Source organism: Leucoraja erinacea, chromosome 11, assembly GCF_028641065.1.
Source record: "Leucoraja erinacea ecotype New England chromosome 11, Leri_hhj_1, whole genome shotgun sequence".
NCBI lineage: Eukaryota > Metazoa > Chordata > Chondrichthyes > Rajiformes > Rajidae > Leucoraja > Leucoraja erinaceus.
In genome coordinates, this window is record NC_073387.1 from 45,487,350 (window position 1) to 45,508,250 (window position 20,901).

General features: G+C 42.1%; 1 protein-coding gene across 3 annotated transcripts in view; it reads left to right on the plus strand.

The window, feature by feature from the left end:
- The window catches only part of LOC129701745 (protein Wnt-8-like), a 19,841-nt gene extending 804 nt beyond the window's left edge, over positions 1–19,037 (plus strand). For 2 of the 3 annotated variants that reach the window (XM_055643148.1, XM_055643147.1), the window contains exons 2-7: positions 4,845–5,086; positions 14,105–14,138; positions 14,830–14,968; positions 15,068–15,193; positions 15,939–16,081; positions 17,894–19,037. In XM_055643148.1, coding sequence (XP_055499123.1) covers positions 5,049–5,086; positions 14,105–14,138; positions 14,830–14,968; positions 15,068–15,193; positions 15,939–16,081; positions 17,894–18,457 — 1,044 coding nt within the window. In that variant the 5' untranslated portion in view covers positions 4,845–5,048 and the 3' untranslated portion in view covers positions 18,458–19,037. Of the gene's footprint in view, positions 1–3,500; positions 3,708–4,844; positions 5,087–14,104; positions 14,139–14,829; positions 14,969–15,067; positions 15,194–15,938; positions 16,082–17,893 lie in introns of those variants that run through there. The other variant, XM_055643149.1, reaches the window with a different exon arrangement.
- The last annotated feature ends 1,864 nt before the right edge of the window (positions 19,038–20,901 follow it).

Consider the following 20,901-nt stretch of genomic DNA (forward strand, 5'->3'; position numbering starts at 1 on the left):
AGCTCCCGCTTCCAGTCACTGGGTAAAGTTTCTTGGAGTTTCAGAATCACTCTGTGGAAGTGGGACTTATGGTAGCAATGTTACACAATGTTGAGATTTAAAAAATCAGGGCTGCAATTTATCCCATCAGATAAAGCATAAAAATTCACTTACATATCTTCAGTATTAAAAAAAGTTATGGCCATTTTCATACTCTGAAATTAGCATCTTGTTCCCTATTGCTTTTCCATTGACAACTCAAAAGCTGTGATAGAGGACAGTCAAAAGCCCATATCTTTCTTAAAAATTAAGAGAACTGAATGAAATTTTCAGATAATATAGATTATACAATAGACAATAGGTGCAGGAGTAGGCCATTCTGCCCTTCGAGCCAGCACCACCATTCAATGTGATCATGGCTGATCATTCCAGTACCCCGTTCCTGCCTTCTCCCCATATCCCCTGACTCCGCTATTTTTAAGAGCCCTTTCTAGCTCTCTTAAAAGCATCCAGAGAACCTGCCGCCACCGCCCTCTCAGGCAGAGAATTCTACAGACTCACCACTCTCTGTGGGGAAAAGGTGTCTCCGTTCTAAATGGCTTACTCCTTATTCTTAAACAGTGGGTCCTGGTTCTGGACTCCCCCAACATCGGGAACACGTTTCCTGCCTCTAGCGAGTCCAAACCCTTAACAATCTTACATGTTTCAATGAGGTCACCTCTCATCCTTCTAAACTCCAGAGTGTACAAGCCCAGCTGCTTCATTCTCTCAGCATATGACAGTCCCGCCATTCCCTTGTAAACCTAGTTGTGAGGAAACACCTCCCCCTTCTCTACCCAGCCCCATCCCACACATCTTTCTGCTCTTCCGTCCCCCACTTCTATTCCCTTATTCCACCTTCTCCAACCATTCATTTCTACTCTGCTTCTCCCATTTTTCTTCTCTCCGTTTACCTCACATCCCTCCCTGTTTCTCTATTTTACTCCCCATCATTTTTTAAAAATCAGATTCCATTATTTGCGCCCATTTGTCTTCTCTGCCAATCACCTCCCGCCTTTATTACTATCTCCAGCCTATTCTTTCCCTACTCGACTCATCTGCCAACCAACCTTTCCACTTGGACTCACTCATCACTTGCCAGTTCCTGTTCCATCCCTTCCCCTCACCTCTTTCTACCTCCCCTCTACTTCATAAGTTTATCCTGACACAAAACATCATCTGTCCATTTCCTTCCGCAGGTGCTGCCTAACCTACTGAGTTTCTCCAGCTGTCTGTTTGCTCAATTTCCCACCATTTGCAGTCTGTTGTCTCCACATTTTGCCAGATTACCTAGTCTAGCAGTCTTTTCTTTCAAGCATTTTATATGCAATGGGCAGAAATTAATCCACAGTGGGATAGGTTGTACTAATGACATACACACAGTAACAGTACTCCACATCTGAAACTTGGTTCCATTGAAGTCTTTGACTCTGACATCGGGAGGAGAATGAGGAGTGCAGGGGAGAGATAAGACTTTGCCTTCCATCACAGTGAGGAGGAGATTCTGTGATGGATGTTTGTGTAAATTGTGATGTGTCTTGGTTCTTTTTCTTGTGTGTATGACTGCAGAAACCAAATTTTGTTTGAACCTCAATGAGGTTCAAATGACAACAAATAAATTGTATTGCATTGTATTGCAAGTCCAATGATCCTGGATAAATTCTACCTCAGAAACCAGAGTCATGATGTTAATATGAAATAAGAAAATAAAAACTCATACATGGATAGGAAAGGTTCAGAGGGATACAGACCAAATGAGGACAGGTGGGACTAGTGTAGATGAGGCATCTTCGTCAGTGTGCCAAAGTGCCTCTTTCTGTGCTGTATGACTCTTGGCTATCAAAGTGGATTGCTTCATTGATGTTATGTTCCTATATTCAGCACATATTTGATACTTTGTAAATGGACTGTTTAAAAACATCTAGTATGTCAAGGAAATGTATAATTGAATTTCCCATAGGTTAATAGTATGACCACTGCTTTTCTTAAAGTACATTAATGATTTGGAATTAGATGTGCAGAGCACAACTTATATGTTTCCATATAACATTTATTTCAAGAGGGCTTGTATACAGAAACAGGGCTGTAATGTTGAGGCTCTATAAGACGCTGGTAAGGCCGCATCTGGAATATTGTGAGCAATATTGGGCACTGTAATGAGTCGACTCGATCATACATCAAGATACAACACATATTTATTAAATCTGCAACAGCAAATATCTGCAGTCATCACATCTCCGAGCCGCTACTCATTCTAACTAGCGTAAGCAGGCTCTTGATAACATGAAGCACATACTAGGCAGAGTTACTACTAACAAACACTATCATTGGCTAGTATGAAATAGCCAATCTACAGGCACCATATCCGAGGATTGGGTTGCTGGCTCTGGAGACGCTCCTGAGGAGGTCTACAAGAATGATCCCAGGAATGAGTAGGTTAACCTATGATGAGTGTTTGTCAACACTGGGCCTGTACTCCCTGGAGTTTGGAAGAATGAGGGGCGACTTAATTGAAACCTACAGAATAGTGAAAGGGTTGGATAGAGTGGACGTGGAGAGGATGTTTCCACTAGTTGGAGAGTCTAGGACTAGAGGTCAGCCTCAGAGTTAAAAGACATTCTTTTAGGAAGATAATGAATGTCTTTAGTCATAGGGTTGCGAAACTGTGGAAATCTTTGCCACAGAAGGCTGCGGAGGCCAAGTTAGTGGATATTTTTTTAAGGCAGAGATAGATAGAATCTTGATTTGTACAGGTGTAAGTGGTTATGGGGAGAGGGCAGGAGAATAGGGTAAGGAGAGAGAGATAGATCAGCCATGATTGAATGGCGGAGTAGACATGATGGGCCGAATGGCCTAATTCTACTCCTATTCCTTGAGACCTTATGGCCTTAACACCAAACTTTGGAACATTGTGAACTGCGTGGAGGATAGGAATGCATTCGGAGGCCAGGTTGGTGAATGGATGGACAGGTGACGAATGAAATTTAATGAAGAAAAAAAGTTAAGCGTTACATTTTGGCAGGAAGAATAAGAGGCAGCATAAACTAGAAGACAATTCTAAAAGTGATTCAAGAGGCACATATGCATAGAAGTGTCCACAAAGCATTCAGCATCCTGAGCTTTAATAAACAGTGGCATCAAGGAAAATAAAGTTATGAATGCTCTTGATGATGTTACTAGAAGTTTACTTAAGGGCAAATTAAGTTGATGCAATACATCTGAATGTTCAAAAATCATTTTATAAGGTGCTACATAATAAAGCTATGTAGAATTTGCAGCATGGATAGAGGTTTTGGTTAAATGATAGAAAGTAGGAAGTTTTTTTTAAAGATATATACAGTTATTTGAAGATATATACAATTTTTTAAAAGATATATACAAAGTGATGGAGTAACTCAGCAGGTCAGGTAGCAACTCTGGAAAAAATGGATGAGTGACGTTTTGGGTCAGGACCCTTCTTCAGACTCACTTTCAATGTGAAGAAGGGTCCTGACCCGAAACATCACTCATCCCTTTTCTCCAGAGATGCTACCTGACCCACTGAGTTACTCCAGCTTTCTGTGTATCTTTGGTATGTACCAGCATCTGCATTTCCTTTCTACACAGTAACTTTTTTTTTGCAGTTTTGCAAGTTTCAGTAATGGGCTCACCGCTGCTGATGACATGTATAATGGACAAAACTTAAAAAGGTTGGTAAAATGGTGAAGTTTGCTAATGACAGTAAAGCCATGTATGAAAACAAGCTTTGAGGGCAGATTGCAGAAGGCTGATATTTAATTAAGCAGAAAAATGAATGAGTCAAAAAAAAATCAGCCACAATGAAAAAACTGGTAGTCAAGATAGTAATGGAACAGTAATGGAAGACTAAAATGTCCAGACTAATCATTAAATGGAACTCAAAGTCTAGATATATTAATGATAAAATATAATCAAAGGTGGAGATAATTAAGGATGAAAAAGGGAGCAGAGGGCATGCTGTAAATGTGTCCTTTACATCATTTACTCTGCATTGCACTATAGAATTCTTTACTAACAAAGTCATATGCACAGAAGATACCAATGATATGGAAATTGATAATTAAGATTTATTTTATCAGGTTACCTCTACAGGGAAAATAGACCCAAACGATCCAATCTCTTTTTGATTTGATTTGCATGAGGTATAGAAGCCTGAAGTCCCACACCACCAGGTTCAGGAACAGTTACTTTTCTCCAGCTATTAGGTTCATGGACTGACCTGCACAACCCCGTCTACCTTGGCCATGGAACACCACAAAATACCGTTTGCACTACCATTGACTCGTTTTCTAATTGTGTCCAACACTAATTGTGTCTTTTTGCAGTATCATTTTGGATTTGTTTGTCTGAGTCTGTGTGCCTTGATGCTGCTGCAAGCAAGATTTTCATTGCATGCACCTTATGTGCTTATGCATATGACAATAGACTTGACCCAATCTAAAAAATGCAATACTATACACCCTTATTTCTTCCTGACCTCTGAGCGTTCGAAAGTGCATTTCAATTGCATCTTATGATGGTTCTAGTTGGACTACTGTTTTTCCCCATTCTATCAATATTACGTTTCTCTGCATGCTTTAAAGTGTTTATTTTGTTCTCTTTTGGAGAAATTACAAAGTAATTGGTTATTTCTCCCATTTCTGTTATTACATTGAAGTTTCCTTTACTTGTATTTTATTGGTCCAATTCGCATTTTGCTTTATTATTTGTGTTTATAAAACACATTTCCTTACTTTTGTTTAAAATTCCCACCATGGCAATTTTGACACTCCGGTTGTTAGTATTCTTTTTCTGTATCGGTTTTCCAGGTGAAACAAGACTCGCCTTAAAAATGATAAGAATTGGGAACTTGGAAAGGTAGCCTCACCTTGACACCGCTCACTTCTGGATGTAGTCCCCGGAGGCGCAAGAAACTACAGATGCTTGGATCTTGAGCAAAACACAAAGTGCTTTGAGGAGCTCGGCGGGTCAGGTCTATCTGAAGAAACGACGTCAGTCCGTTCCCTCCACTGATGCTGTGTCGATCGGAGTTGGAGCATAATCATCCGAGGTACCACACGGTGCCGCTGTTTAACACCTTATCCAAAAGAAAGTACCTCCAACGTTACGTATAGGTCGCGACTCGGGACCCTTCTTCCAACCCTTCATCTGAAGAAAGGTCCCGATCCGAAACGTCACATATCCAATGAGATGCTGCCTGACCGATTAAGCTACTCCAGCACTGTGTCTTCTGTTGCAGTCCCTTGTGGCTACCAGCAATATGTTGACTGGGTGTAAATCTCCCGAGTCTGGAGTTACACTACGCCTGTAAATCAGCCGAATCGATACATTGGCTGAATAAACACTCCAAACCTGGTTCCTCCAAATCGTCACAAGCCCCAGTCGGCGATGATGTTGGGAACCTATCGCTCCTGTAACCTTGTCCTCGCCAAAATACACCCGATTCTGTCACCACCAGTCTGAAGAAGGGTCCCGACCCGAAACGTCACGCAGAGATGCTGCCTGACCCGCGGACTCCAGCACTTTATGTCGATCATCTGGTTCATGCATGGCGCTGCGCAGCAATGCATTGTCCTCTCAACAGCATTGCGTAATGCATAAAATAGACACAAAGCCAGCGCTGGAGTAACTCAGCGGGTCAGACAGCATCTCCGGAGAAAATCGATAGGTTACATTTCGGTTCGAGACTCGGGACCATTCGTGTAACGCATACTTTTGCATGACTGCACCTTGATCTCTCAAGACGGCGAACATTTCTGGGATACAATTAAAAGGAGACATGGTCTTGGACACGCAGCCTTGTGGGATCCCCGATCCAATAAGCGGCGAGCACTAGATAAGGTCACTGGCACCTTTAGAACTAAGTCAAAGCCACCAGCAGCTGCAGAGAAAATAACAGTGTTTCTGTATTACAAAAACAATGGCTAATATTTCGTAATATAATTTTAAAAAAATAACTGAGAATACTGCTTTACACCAAAGATACACACAAAATGCTGGACTAACACAATAGACAATAGTCAATAGGTGCAGGAGTAGGTCATTTGGCCCTTCGAGCCAGCACCGCCATTCAATGTGATCATGGCTGATCATCTCCAATCAGTACCCCGTTCCTGCCTTCTCTCCATATCCCCTGACTCCGCTATTTTTATGAGCTCTATCTAGCTCTCTCTTGAAAGCATCCGGAGAACCTGCCTCCACCGCTGTCTGAGGCAGAGAATTCCACAGACTCACCAATCTCTGTGAGAAAAGGTGTTTCCTCGTCTCCGTTCTAAATGGCTTACTCCTTATTCTTAAACTGTGGCCCCTGGTTCTGGACTCCCCCAACATCGGGACTCGGTAGGTCAGGAAGCATCTCTGGAGAAAATGAATAGGAATAATATTTCGAATCTATATAACATTATTTAATATTAGCATTTAAATAATATTATAATTTATAATAAAATAATATTATAATGGATTTGATGGAGTCTTTAAAATGATGAGAGGGGTAGACAAAGTTGACGTGGATAAGCTTTTTTCATTGAAAGTAGGGAAGATTCAAACAAGAGGACATGATTTGAGAATTATGGGACAGAAGTTTAGGGGTAACATGAGGGGGAACTTCTTTACTCAGAGAGTGGTAGCTGTGTGGAATGAGCTTCCAGTGGAAGTGGTGGAGGCAGGTTCGATTTTACCATTTAAAAATAAATTGGATAGGTATATGGACGGGAAATGAATGGAGGGTTATGGTCTGAGTGCAGGTAGATGGGACTGTGTGAGAATAAGTGTTCGGCACGGACTAGAAGGGCCGAGATGACCTGTTTCCGTGCTGTAATTGTTATATGGTTATTATATGGTTATAATAAAATGGATAGACTAATATTTCGAATAATCGGTTCCTGCATTTGCGTATACGTTCGTGGCTATTGGTAACTTATTTTATGGATGTAAAATGTAATTATTAATTTGTATCAGTGCTTATTTTCTCAACAAAATATAGGCATTTACATATTATAAATTAACATTTTGAAAAGATCAGTGCATATTAAAATTTCCATTTAGATTACTTTTCTCTGATTGCAGTAACATCAAACATTTATTCATCTACTTTTATGACTAATCTGCAAGCAATCTCGGAAGGGTCTCACCCAAAGATCCGCTCTATGATCTGTAATACCTCGTTAACCTATCAACTCGACGACCTTCACCAACAATCTATTCCCACAGCGACCGCGACCAATCCTTCACTTTGCTGTATTAATCTCTCCAGTTCAGATAGAGACTTCAACCTGAAAAAAATAACTGTAGCTTTACCTGCTGAATGCTTCCAAAAGTTTCTGTTTTGAATGTAAATAAGTTATTATCTCAGTATTTAGTTCTATGATCTTTGGTCTCACCTGAAACTTCGTCTTCCACGTTCTACAAGGATGCTGTCTGACCTGCTGAGTTACTCCGGCACTTTGTGTCCTTCAATCGCACACACTCCGGTTGGAAAGATCCGGTAGATGTGGTATTATATATGAATTCGGCTGTTGATCCACGATGGAACTCACTGCATTTTATTCACTCGCCGGTGTAAAGTTTCAAATCTGCCCCTTTGTCTCTTACGTCGGTGCAAGTTGAGGTCGAGCGAATTTCTTAGCTTTTAACAGGATTAGATCAGAAATTCACACATCTAAAGAAAAGTGCTGTTTGAGGCACATTCGGGGGCTCTCGGGATCTACGATTCACTTGAAGCGCCGAAAGTTTGGCGTCTCTAATTAGTTTCCAACAGCGAGTTCAGCGCCGGCTTGTAATTGACCTGAAAGTATCAGAGGAAATGCCGAGCCTCATTGAGAGAAGAAGCGAGGAATTAATTAATCGGTATAAATTCAGCTCTTGGAAAGTCTATGTCTGAATATGGCAAAGATATAAATGTGAATGGGCTAGATTTAGCTTTGGGCTGAAGGAATCAAGGGATATGGAGAAACAGCAGGAACGGGGTACTGATTTTACATGATTAGCCATGATCATATTGAATGGCGGTGCTGACTCGAACGGCCGAATGGCCTATACTTGCACCTATTTTTCTATCTTTCTAAAAAGTTTTATTTAGGATTTAGTTTTAACAGCTCTGACTTTCCCGCCGCTCCAGGCCCCACGCCCAGATCTGCAATGGACCCCAACAAAGATCAGTCTGAAGAAGGGTCTCGACCCGAAACGTAACCCATTCCTTCACTCTAGTGATGATGCCTGTCCCGCTGAGTTACTCCAGCATTTTGTATCCATCATCGATTTAAACCAGCATCTGCAGTTCCTTCCTACACTACTTTAAATGAGTTGGCTACAATGAGCAAATTCCCGGAGAGACCAACCCTTCTGATTTTAAATGCAATGATTCATCACTCGATGCAAACCTTTTGTTTTAAACATTCTTAATGACCCCTTTGAATCAACTCAGAGGGCAGCAATGTAAAACGTGTTACAGTTGGTAAACATTTTGTTCATATAATGCTTGAAGCAATGTGTTTGATATAATTTCAAACAACGGGTACATTGTTTTAAAATCGGTTTAAATAAATGTACATGAAACATAGGAGCTGAATGATTCCATTTTGGCCATCAAGTCTGTTTCGCCATTCGATCATGGGCGATCCATTTATTCTTTCTCAACCCCATTCTCCTGCCTTCTCCCCGTAACCTTCGATGCCCTTACTAATTAAGAACCTATCAATCTCCGCTTTAAAAATACTCAATGACTTGGCCTCCACAGTTGTCTGTGGCAATGAATTCCACAGATTCACCACCCGCTGGCTAAATAAATCCCTCATCTCCATTCCAAAAGGCACGTACATCCTTTTATTCCGAGGCTGTGCCTTCTGGTCCTGGACTCTTCTACTTGTGGGTAGGAGATGTGGAGTAGAAACATCCTCTCCATATCCACTCTATCTAGGCCTTCGATTACTTGGGAGGTTTCAATGAGATTCCCTTCATCCTTCTAAATTCCAGCGAGTACAAGTCCAGAGCTATTAAAGGCTCCTCATACCTAACCCAATCATCCCCTGAAATCATCTGGTAAACCTCTTCCAGACCTTCTCCAATGCCAGTACCTCCTCAGATATGGGGCCCCCAAGACTGCTCACGATATTCCAAATGTGACCTCACCAGCTCTTTATAAAGCATCAGCTTTACATCCTTATTTTTATGTTCTAGTCCACTGGAAATGAATGCTAACATTGCATATGTCATATTTACTAACAACTCAACCTGCCATCGTATGCAGCATGTTATCCTCCAACATTTTCATCACCTCCAACAGGATCCCACTACTGGCCACATCTTCCCATCAACACCCCTTTCTGTGATAATGTGATAACCTCACATTTATCCACATTATATTGCATCTGCCATACATCTGCCCACTCACCCAACCTGTCCAAATCATTCTGCATTCTCATAGCATCCTCGTCACAGTTCACACTGCCACCCAGCTTTGTCTCATCTGCAAATTTGCTAATGTTACTTTTAATTCCTTCATCTAAATTATTAAATGTAATTGTAAATAGCTGTGGTCCTCTCGGGGCCCCATATCTGCAAGTTAATTGGTCCTGTGTACATTGCCCCCTGCGTGTATGAAGTGGATGCGAAAGAGTGATAACATGGAAAACCCATCACTGCCTCCACCTACTTAGAAGATTGAAGATGTTCAGTTTGTCAACAAATACTCTCTGGAACTTCCACATGTGTACGGTAAAAAGCATATTGACTGGTTGTATCAAGCCATGGATCAGCAACTAAACACGCCCAGGATTGAAGAAGATTGCAGAAAGTGGTGAACAACGCCCAGTCCATCACGGGTTCTGATCTCCCCACCATCGAAGGGATCTACAGAAGTCGCTGCCTCAGAACGTCATCCAGCATCATCAGAGACCCACACCACCCTGGCCATGCTCACATTTCACTCCTGTCATCGGAAATAAAGTACAGGAGCCTGAAAACTAAAGTCCAGGTTCAGAAACAGCTTCTTGCAATAACCATCAGGCTATTAAACGCAACAACCTCCAACTAAAAGCCAAAGTATAAACTGCCTTGATTGCACTAGGGACTTGGGGCTTTGATTTTGTCTTTGCACTATATTGTTTGCTTGTTATTATATATTGAACTTCTTTTTGTTGTTTACTATAATGTAGATTGTTGGGAGAGTCCAGAACCAGGGGCCACAGTTTAAGAATAAGGGATAAGCCATTTAGAACGGAGGCGGGGAAACACTTCCCCTCACAGAAAGTTGTGAATCTGTTGAATTCTCTGCCTGGTGGAAGCCGGTTCTCTGGATACTTTCAAGAAAGAGCTAGAAAGGGTTCTTAATGATAGCGGAGTCCGGGGATATGGGGAGAAGGCAGGAACGGGGGTACTGATTGGGGATTATCAGCCATGATCACGTTGAATGGCGGTGCTGGCTCGAAGGGCTGAATGGCCTACTCCTGCACCTATTGTCTATTGTCCCAGCACCGAGCTTTGCGGCACTCCACTAGTCACTGCCTGCCATTCTGAAAGGGACCCGTTAATCCCTACTCTTTGTTTCCTGTCTGCCATCCAATTTTCTATGAATGTCAATACCCTACCCCCAATACCATGTGCTCTAATTTTGTCCACTAATCTCCTGTGTGGGACCTTCTCAAAGGTTTTCTGAAAGTCCAGGTACAATGCTCCCCCTTGTCCATTTTACTTGTTACGTCCTCAAAAAATTCCAGAAAATTAATCAAGTACGATTTCCCCTTCGTAAATCCATGCTGACTTGGACCGATCATATTACAGCTATCCAAATGCACTGCTGCTACTACATCTTTAATAATTGACTCCAGCATCTTCCCCATCACAGATGTCGGGCTAACTAGTCTATAATACCCTGCTTTCTCTCCATCCTTTCTTAAAAAGTGGGATGACATTAGCTACCCTCCATTCTACCAGAACTCATCCAGAATTTATAGAACATTGGAAAATGATCACCAATGTGTCTAGAACCACCTTGAGTACCCTGGGCTGCAAACCATCAGACCCTGGGGATTTATCAGCCTTCAGTCCCATCAGTCTACCCACCACCATTTCCTGACTAATGTGAATTTCCTTCAGTTCCTCTATCACCCTAGGTCCTCTGCCCCCTAGTACATCTGGGAGATTGGTTCTGTCTTCAATAAGGAAGACAATCAAAATACATGTTCAACTCATCTGCCATTTCCTTGCTCCCCGTAATAAATTCACCTGTTTCAGTTTTCAAGGGACCCACATTTGGCTTAACTATTTTTTTCCTCTTCACATACCAAAATAAGGTTTTACTATCCTCCTTTATATTCATGGCTAGATTACCTTGGTGCTTTTCTTTTCGTGTTGCCTTTTTAGTCACCCTCTGTTGATCTTTAAAAGTCACCCAATCCGCTGGCTTCCCGCTCATCTTTGCTACGTTATACGTCTTCTCTTTTATTGTTATACTGTCCTTGACTTTCATTTTCAGCCATGGTCGCCTCTTACTCCCCTTAGAATCTTTCTCCCTCTTTGGAATAAAATTATCCTGCATCTTCTGGATTATTCCCAGAAATACCTGCCATTGCTGTTCCACCTTCATCCCTGCTAGGGTCCCTTTCCAGTCAACTTTGGCCAGCTCCTCCATGCCTCCATAGTCCCCTTTGTTCAACTGCAATACTGACACTTCCGATATTACCTTCTCCCTCTCAAATGGCAGATTAAAACGTATCATATTATGGTCACTACCTCCTAATGGTTCCTTTACCTCGAGTTCCCTTATCAAACCCGGTTCATTACATACTAAATCCAGAATTGCTATCCCATCTTGTTTAGCCTCACCTGCGGCACCTTATCAAAGGCATTCAGAAAGTCCAAGTAAACAACATACGATGGCTCTCCTTTGTCTACCTTGCTTGTTAGTTCCTCAAAGTATTCAAACAGACGTGTCAGGCAAGATCAAAACCATGGTGACCGGCCTGTTTTATCGTGTGCTTCCAAGTACCCCGAAACCTCCTCCTTAATAATGAATGTCAATACTGAAGACGGGTCCGAACCCAAAACGCTGGCTATCAATATTATCACAAGCTGGCAGGCTATATGGTGCTGGAGCGTGAATTGATAAACGAACACCTGCAGTTCTTTGCTTCTATCTTTGGAAGGACTTGGATACCTATCTCACCAGTGTGACTGGATCCCGCCAGACCAGCCCAGCCCGAGGCAGTATATCGCTGCTAACCTAATACCCATTTAAACATCACTCGTCTCTCCAGAAAATAACGTGCGGTCCAACTTGGGTCCTGCAAGTTCCACAAACTCCATTTCATTCCTGATATTATAGGAACCCACATACCTGGTCTGCGACCCCGATAACTGACTAAATTTGCTGAAAATTCATCGCCCGCACTTCTCGTAAATAGCAGCAATTGGACCGTGGTCCAATTATATTGAGTGTAGCGTTGTAATTACTTTCACATGTGCCACAGTTGTACCGCAGCCAGCGTGAAGTCAAATTGTGTGAGACAACTTCTTGGAATAGTCTCGCGCCGTTTGGTAAATTTTAAGTCGCATTTGAACGAATAAAAAAATGTGCTGGAGATACTAATCAAATCAGGCAGCATCCGAGAAGCGAAGCAACATCGGCGTTTCGGCTCGATCTTTCATGGGAAATTGGCAACATGTTGCCATAACCGTAAGGCATTCATGTAAACAAATACAACCGCGCATGACACGACGCTCAACGTCACGTTTCGTATAGTCTTTCAAATTCGTTACAGCAGCTAATCCTAACCCGCTGAATTGCTCCAGTAGTTCGTGTTTATCTTCGGTGTAAACCAGCACCTGCAGTTCCTTCCTACACAAACCTCATCATGTAAACGCTTAACGTTTCAATGCTCCAAAACTGGCAATCGGATCCATCATTGAGTGATACTATAGGGGTTAAGGGCCAATTTTCGCAAACTACTTTTTTACAGCCCCTTAATTTAACAGCCACTTGTTGATTGAGAAAAGTGTTGATCAGCACACAATCTTTTAATTGTGCTCTGACACCATTAATATTCAGTTGAATAAACAAATTGATTTGTGTGAATTCTTCGTATCACGCTTTCATTTCGGTACAATAACTGAATACTTCAAAAAAAAGCCACAAACTATCATCCCAAATGGGCGCCTTTTAACTAATTTGAGTTGGAAACACCACGTATTTGGAATGTTATGTTTTTCCTTTCAAAGTGAGCGCCAGTGATGGATTAAATACGAAGCATGGAAATATACAAAATTCTCAGACGGGTGGTATATCACATAATGTAAATTCCCAAATCATTTTCGGCTGGAACAAAGTCTCTACGGTGCAATCGAAACTGAAACAAGTAATTCACAGCTCCACTCACCAGATATAAATTAAATCAACCGTCTACACGTCCGTTGGATGATTCCCAATTAACAATATATCTGTCAAAGATAATTAGGAACCCAGGGCCACAAACTGTCGTGGTTAAGTCATTACGATATTTAACAACAACAAAAAATACGGGCAAAGCTCCCTGCCGAATTTTTAAAGTTGAAATAAATGTCCCTGAAGGTGAGTTATTTAATTAAGGATTACACGGTATGTGGGAAAGGGCATAGATTAACTTAATTGTGGAAGTATTCAATAAATTACTATTGGCGATAAGTGTTAACAACAATCCTTTTGAAATTCATTATTCCACCTTTCTAGTCTACCATTGGTTGGAGTGTCTGTTTACACGTTGCTCGGGCCCGAACTAGTTAATTTACAACAAAAGTATATTTCCTGACCGCTGGGCACCCCGTATAAAGAGTGGAGCAACTCCCTCGCAGCTCAAACCCACGGCCAGTCTTTGAACCCAGAGGCATAAATAAAAAGTGCTAAAATAACTCAAGAATGCCATGGACACCGTTATGATGAAATTCACCCAAATATTTCCTCGTTTTGTGTTTGTCTGCGTTATAATTACTCCAGCCGCGTCTTGGTAAGTTTATTTCACATGATTTGGCTCAAATGTGTGAGGGAAAAGTGTCATCTCTAAATTAAACAGTTACAATATTCCACCCTTTTTCTTCACAGGTCCGTAAACAACTTTTTGATGACTGGACCCAAGGTGAGTGATATTTATAATTCTTTAACCAATTTGGTAAATTTCTAAAAATCCGTTTTGAACATTCTGAACTGAATTTTAAATATTTTTAAATCTCAGATTAATTATGGAAGTGATTATTTGCGTTTCCGTGCGTATTTGGTGTAGTCGATTCACAGGTGTGTCGCGTTTCCACTAACAACTGGAGTCGGATAATATTTTGGAATTACTAGCCTGTTTGTACAAAGGGGACAGAGACTTGGTCAATGTAATCGGTCGCACTTTCCCTTTGCTATCCATAATACTTTTAGTGGGATAAGATTAAAAAAAAAAACTTTCATCAACCTTTTTGGGAGCTTCCAAAGGTAAAGATTTAAAAGGGAATGCAGTATCAATAGTAGTGATTATCTGGCAACAACCCCACCTGGATCTATGCCCCACCTAAAACCTTTTCACCCAGAGAGTTGTGAAATTGTGTCATTCCCTGCCACAGAGAGCAGTGGAGGTCAAATCACTGCATGGATTTAAAGCAGTTAGCTAGAGCTCTAGGGGCTAGTGGAATCAAGGGATATGGGGAGAAGGCAGGCACGGGTTATTGTTTGGGGACGAAGGGCCGTATGGCCTCCTCCTGCGCCTATTTTCTATGTTTCTATGGAAGGGTGCAAGTGCTACTCAATCACCTGCCTAACTGGCTGTGTCTAACTTCTGATTTCAGGCGTTCCTCACCTACTCCAGCAGCTTGGCTGCCGGAGCAGAATCTGGCATTGACGAATGTAAGCACCAGTTCGCTTGGGAACGCTGGAATTGTCCAGAGAGCGCACTGCAACTGTCGACCCACAATGGCCTCCGCAGCGGTAAGGACCTGACACCCACCGTGTTGTTTTCGGGAATTTTCATTTTGGAACCGATAATTAAAATTTTCAATTAACTCATCCCCTATCCATTTCCATTAGCCACGAGAGAAACCTCTTTTGTGCATGCGATAAGTTCTGCAGGGGTCATGTATACATTGACGAGAAACTGCAGTCTTGGTGACTTCGACAACTGTGGATGCGATGAATCGAAAAGTGGCCAGGGTGGTAAGTTGCCTATTCTTGTTCGGGAATCTTTACATTATTCCCATCTATAGAGTCCAACTCTAGGGGAAATGCGTTTGCTTTCAATGTACTGTTGCTTAAAAGATAATCCGTATTTGTATCGATTTGATTTAAATCTTTTTATTTGAATTTCACAGCAATTTGCATACATACAATGATAACAGACAGTGACAGTCAAGGCATAATTGTGCAACAGTATGTAAGCAACCCTCAAAGCCCTTGCCCTTACCCACCTTCAACCTACCCGAATCGGGTCGGAACTAAACGGGGACAAACAACACTCGCATACATACACATCCACACAAATATGGTAAGATAAACGAAACAAAGTACTAATAAAAAATAAAAAATAAAATTAAAAAAAGGTCATTAATAACAGTAAATAAGTAAGTAATTAAATAAATAAGTGGGAGCGCAGCTGCAGTAGAGCAGAACAATGATGGAGAGCACTCGGTCCTCTTCCGAGTCCGGGGACAAGAGAGAGTTAACAAGTTCCAAGAAAGGGTTCCATGTATCTAGGAATGTCTTGGTAGAGCATTTGAGAGAGAACCTAAGTTTTTCAAGCTTTATATTGTAAAGCACCTCCTTAATCCAGCGGGCGTGTGTCGGGGGACAGGTGAGCCTCCAGTTAAGCAAGATCAGTCTCCGGGGTACCGAAAATAGCTGACAGTGGGTATTTCTATCGATTTAATTGCTGACGTGTCTGCATTTATTTTTTTTTGTGTAGGTGGTCGAGGCTGGGTTTGGGGAGGATGCAGTGATAATGTTGAATTTGGGGAAAGGATTTCTAAACAGTTTGTCGATGCTCTGGAGACGGGGCAGGATTCCAGAGCCGCTATGAACCTCCACAATAACGAGGCGGGAAGAAGTGTAAGTACACGGACTGAACATTTTTTTTTCTAACAATGCATTGCATAGTTCTAAAAGGCCTTTTCCGCGCATCCTAACACGTTTAATTTTCGACTCGCCGCTCCCGGAGTCTTGGATGTGGAGATTAGAAATTTAAGCAAACAATACACGGAGGCGTGCACTCATTTACACTTCCCGAGGGCGAGGGAAATTGTCCGTCCGTCCTGCCATAGTCTTGATCTCTTGGCGAGAGATTGATCGGTTATATGGATGTCAATAACAATCCAAACCCAGCGGGGTTTGGACCCTGGATAGAACAAATGTCCGTCTCGCTTCTGCCAGTGTACCTTGTGAGCGGTGAAAACAATGCTCTTTTATTTTGAGAAACTGGATAAATTCGGTTTCATTCTCATTTTCTGCGCCACGGTGTTGAGGGTTTTCGTTTTCTTAAATATAGCTACTTCCCCACGAGAAACCGGCACTCTCTGCCGAACACTGTCTTGTGCGGCCGTGCCACCTGGATGGGTGTGATCTTGGTCACTGTCGCCCAGTGTGGACTGGCTTCGTATATGAGCGAATTCCCGCAATCATGCCTCTGTGCATTGCTGGACCCCCCACCCCCACGGTCTATGAAAGGGAAAGGACATATTTGACTTTTCCGCCCCCAACCCATGTTCCACAACACAATGATTTTTTAAGAAACTTTAAGAAATATCGGATATTTACATTCCGATATTTGAAAAAAAAATGCAGAAAGCAGATCTGACAGTATCTCTGAAAAATAAATAATCTACAGATGCTGCTACTCGAGCAAAACAAAGTTCTGAAGAACGACACAAAAAGCTGGAGTAACTCAGCGAGACAGGCGGCATCTGAGAGAAGGAATATGTGACGTTTCGGTTCGAGACCCTTCTTCAGACCCGAAACGTCACCTATCCCTTTTCTCCAAAGATGCTGCCTTTCCCACTGAGTAGTTACTCCAACTTTTTGTGCCTGTCTTCGGTTTAAACCCGCATCTGCAGTTCCTTACAAAGTTCTGAAGGAATGTACTGAGGAAATGGACAGATGATGTTTCGCGTCGGGACCCTTCAGACTGACGATGGGTCCCGATCCAACACATCTGTCCATTTCCTCAACATATGCTGCCTGACCCATGGAGTTTCTTAGCGCATTGTGCTTTGTTGAAAGGTTTATTTCCCACGGTTGTTGTCTGACCAGCCGAATAGTTTCTGATTTTACTTAAAATCACCCGAGCCCAGATAGAAGAACGGATCTATCCTTGGGTTTAGAATGAAGGTTTGTCGAAGAAGGGACGTGCAGGTAGAAATGAATACAGATTTATTGTATCCAATGAGATGTGTGGTGTATTGCATTCATCAATGCTCATTTTGAATGGAAATCGCTGTGAAACCTTGGATTGGGATCCAGATTACGGGGTGAAATATTCAACAAATTGTAATCAATATTCCAGGTAACATCAGACGAACCAAGATTTGGATGTGGAGGCAAATTCGTTTGATTTGGGCCACAGATTGTTGTAATTGATCTTATCTTGTCCACACAAGATTAGAAGTTGTTCAGCCAGAGCCGAACACGCTGCTCGGCATCTACACACAATAGTGTCTGTCTTGCGCTTCTTGTGCATAGTGGTGGTGGAAACAGGACCGCGGCGTGAACGCTCTTTCCTTGACCCCATTGTAATTGATGGCATGCTGTGTTTTGGGCAAGAGATGAGCATGATATCGCCAGTTTCCACCTAATGTGAGCACTGATTACACAAACACAACAGGGGTATGAATTACGAGAGGTTTAATTTCGATGTTGATTCCATAGGCTGTGAAAGACACCATGAAGCGAACTTGCAAGTGTCACGGGGTGTCGGGAAGCTGCAGTATCCAGACATGTTGGCTCCAGTTGGCTGGTTTTCGAGATATCGGCAACTTCTTGAAGGTGAAACACGAACAAGCCGTTAAGATTGATTTAGAAAAGCGCCGGATGAAAGGAGGGAACAGCGCGGATAACCGCGCAGCGATCGCGGGGGTGTTCAGCGCCGTCCTTCACACTGAACTCGTCTACTTGGAGGACTCTCCGGATTATTGCGTCCGTAACGCCTCGCTGGGGCTGCAGGGGACGGAAGGAAGGGAATGCCTCCAAAGTAGCAAGAACCTCTCCCAGTGGGAGAGGAGGAGTTGCAGACGGCTGTGCGGAGAGTGCGCTCTCAGGCCGGAGGAGAGGAAAACGGAGATTGTTAGCAGTTGCAACTGCAAATTCCACTGGTGTTGCACCGTCAGATGCGAGCAATGCAGGCAAATCGTGACCAAATACTATTGCTCCCAGCGGGAGAAAAATAGATCGTTCAACAATAACAGGCGTAAAAACCGGGCTCGGAGTTGGTGAACGAGGCACAGATTGCCGCCGATTTAAAAGACTTGATGATTTTGCAATTGGCAATCTCAATTTTATGAACTGATCAGACGTGATGAACATCATTAAATGGACATTTTTCGTCTTAATTTTTTATAATCTGTTTGAATATTCTTGTGAAATGTTTTAGGCACAAGATTTTACATACGTTTTACAATATAAAGTGAAAAACTTTCAAGGCTGAGGTTTAATTACATGCGGCTAATCATTGGGAATATTTTTTAATCTGCATGATTATTTAATTACATTGTGAATTCAGCAGTTTCTATTGATGTAATGTAGGGTTTCAAACTATTTTGTTTCTGCACGTTTTTATGCACTTTTTGTAAATGATTTCGCACTTGGTTAAAAAATGATCGCACTGTAACCGAAACTGCACGTAGACATTTAGATAACCTAAATTATCTACAGAAAAGGGGTTTGTTTTCACCTGAATTCAATTGATTTAGTCTGAGCACATTACAGCCAATGAAACTACCTTGTTTAAAAATGTTCAATTTTGCAGTGTGCATGCTCTCGGCATTTGATAAGATTGAATCACTCAATGTATTATCCAATAAATGTATTTTAATCAATTTATTTGGATCTGTGGCATTTTAATCTGCTTGTTGAACTTTGCAAATTTTCCGCAGCACTTCCCCAACAGATGATAAATTCTATTAATTTCCCGCAATTTACCTCGACGTTTTATCATGGAACCTTGTAACAAGACACAATATTGGCGGAATTGTCCAAAAGCTGGGTCAAGGATGGGGTTTGAGGCACATCCCGACATGGGGTGAACGAGGAGGTTTGGAAAATGAATTCTGGAGTCCCATAGAATGGAATGACCTTAAAATCCAAATGGGCCCCAAGTGCCCAAGAATAAGAATCTTTAGTGTTGCTTAATCTGGAGATCGAAACATAGAAAATAGGTGCAGGAGTAGGCCATTCAGCCTTTCGAGCCTGCACTGCCATTCAATATGATCATGGCTGATCATCCAACTCAGTATCCTGTACCTGCCTTCTCTCCATACCCCCTGATCCCTTTAGCCACAAGGGCCACATCCAACTCCCTCTTAAATATCGCCAATGAACTGGTCTCAACTACATTCTGTGGCGGAGAATTCCAGAGATTCACGCTGTTCAAGTGAGAGAGTGACGAGTGAAAGTGATGTCAGATAAAGGACATAGTTGCACAAGGCAGTGATGAGGCTGATCTTGGAGCATTCACTTTTGGTCATCCTGCTGCAGGAAAGGTGCCATTCTGATGTAAATCTTTCTTAAACTCTTTCCCAGGATGTTTCCAGGTCTTGAGGGATTGAGTTATGGAAAGTGGTTGGGTGTGTTAATACTTCATTAATTGGAGCTTGAACTGAGGGGTTATTGCTAGTCTTTAAAATCACGAAGGCTGTAGATGGGGTGAATACAGAGTCTCCCCTCTCCCTACCCCTGAGGGAATTGAGAATTGGAAGGCTTGGGTTTAAGGTGAAGGGGGGGGGGGGATGTAATAGGAACCCTAGGAACAAGTTTTTCACGCAGAAAAAGGTGTGTATGGAAGCTTGACCTGAAGAAGCAGTTGAGACGGGTACTATAATATTTCAGACATTTGGAAAGATCCATGGATAGATGGATGGCAACATGGATGAGTTGGGCCAAACAGCCTGTTTCTGTGCTGTGACTCTAGCAGTTATGAGTGTCATGGTTTGTTCTGGGTACCTGTACATCCCTGAAATTCTTCTTCTGCATAACCCATGTTGTATCAGTTTAAATATGATTTGGAATACATATAATACAAGGACTATGCAGTTAATCTGATCCATGCTGGCTCCCAAGGTAACAATCCTATTAATCCGTTTATCTCCTCATACACTCGCATTGCACCCTCTCACACATATATCCATTAACTGCCCCTGATTTTCCCCACTCCTTAAGGATCAACAAAGTAGCCATTAATGTCACAATGTCTTTGGGATGTGGTTGAAAACCAGAGCACCTGTGGAAAATTAAAGTGGTCAGGCAGTGAAAGTACAGATGTGGCACCAAAAGCACACAGGGTTAGGAATGGTTTTGAGTTAATTACAGTGCTCTGCCCTATATCCAGTGCTAACTTCACCCAGACACACTGAAAATGATTGTAACAATCATAAACCAAAATATAAAACTGAGTCCAGCATAAGTGCTGTCTGTTTACTTGTTTAAGATGGCATACAAATATAACAGCATCATAACGTTCTGAAAGCCTGGATCAACTCCACCCTTTACCACACAATAAGCCACGTTGGCCAACCCTTATTGCGTCCCCCTCTTCTCTTCGCTCTATATTTCACTCAAGCAAGCAGCTAATTGCTTCTATAAGTGTGTTTGATAGAACCAAATAAACAGCTGGAAATTAAACAAAGCAACAAAAATAATCAGGTCAGTTATTCTTTGAACAG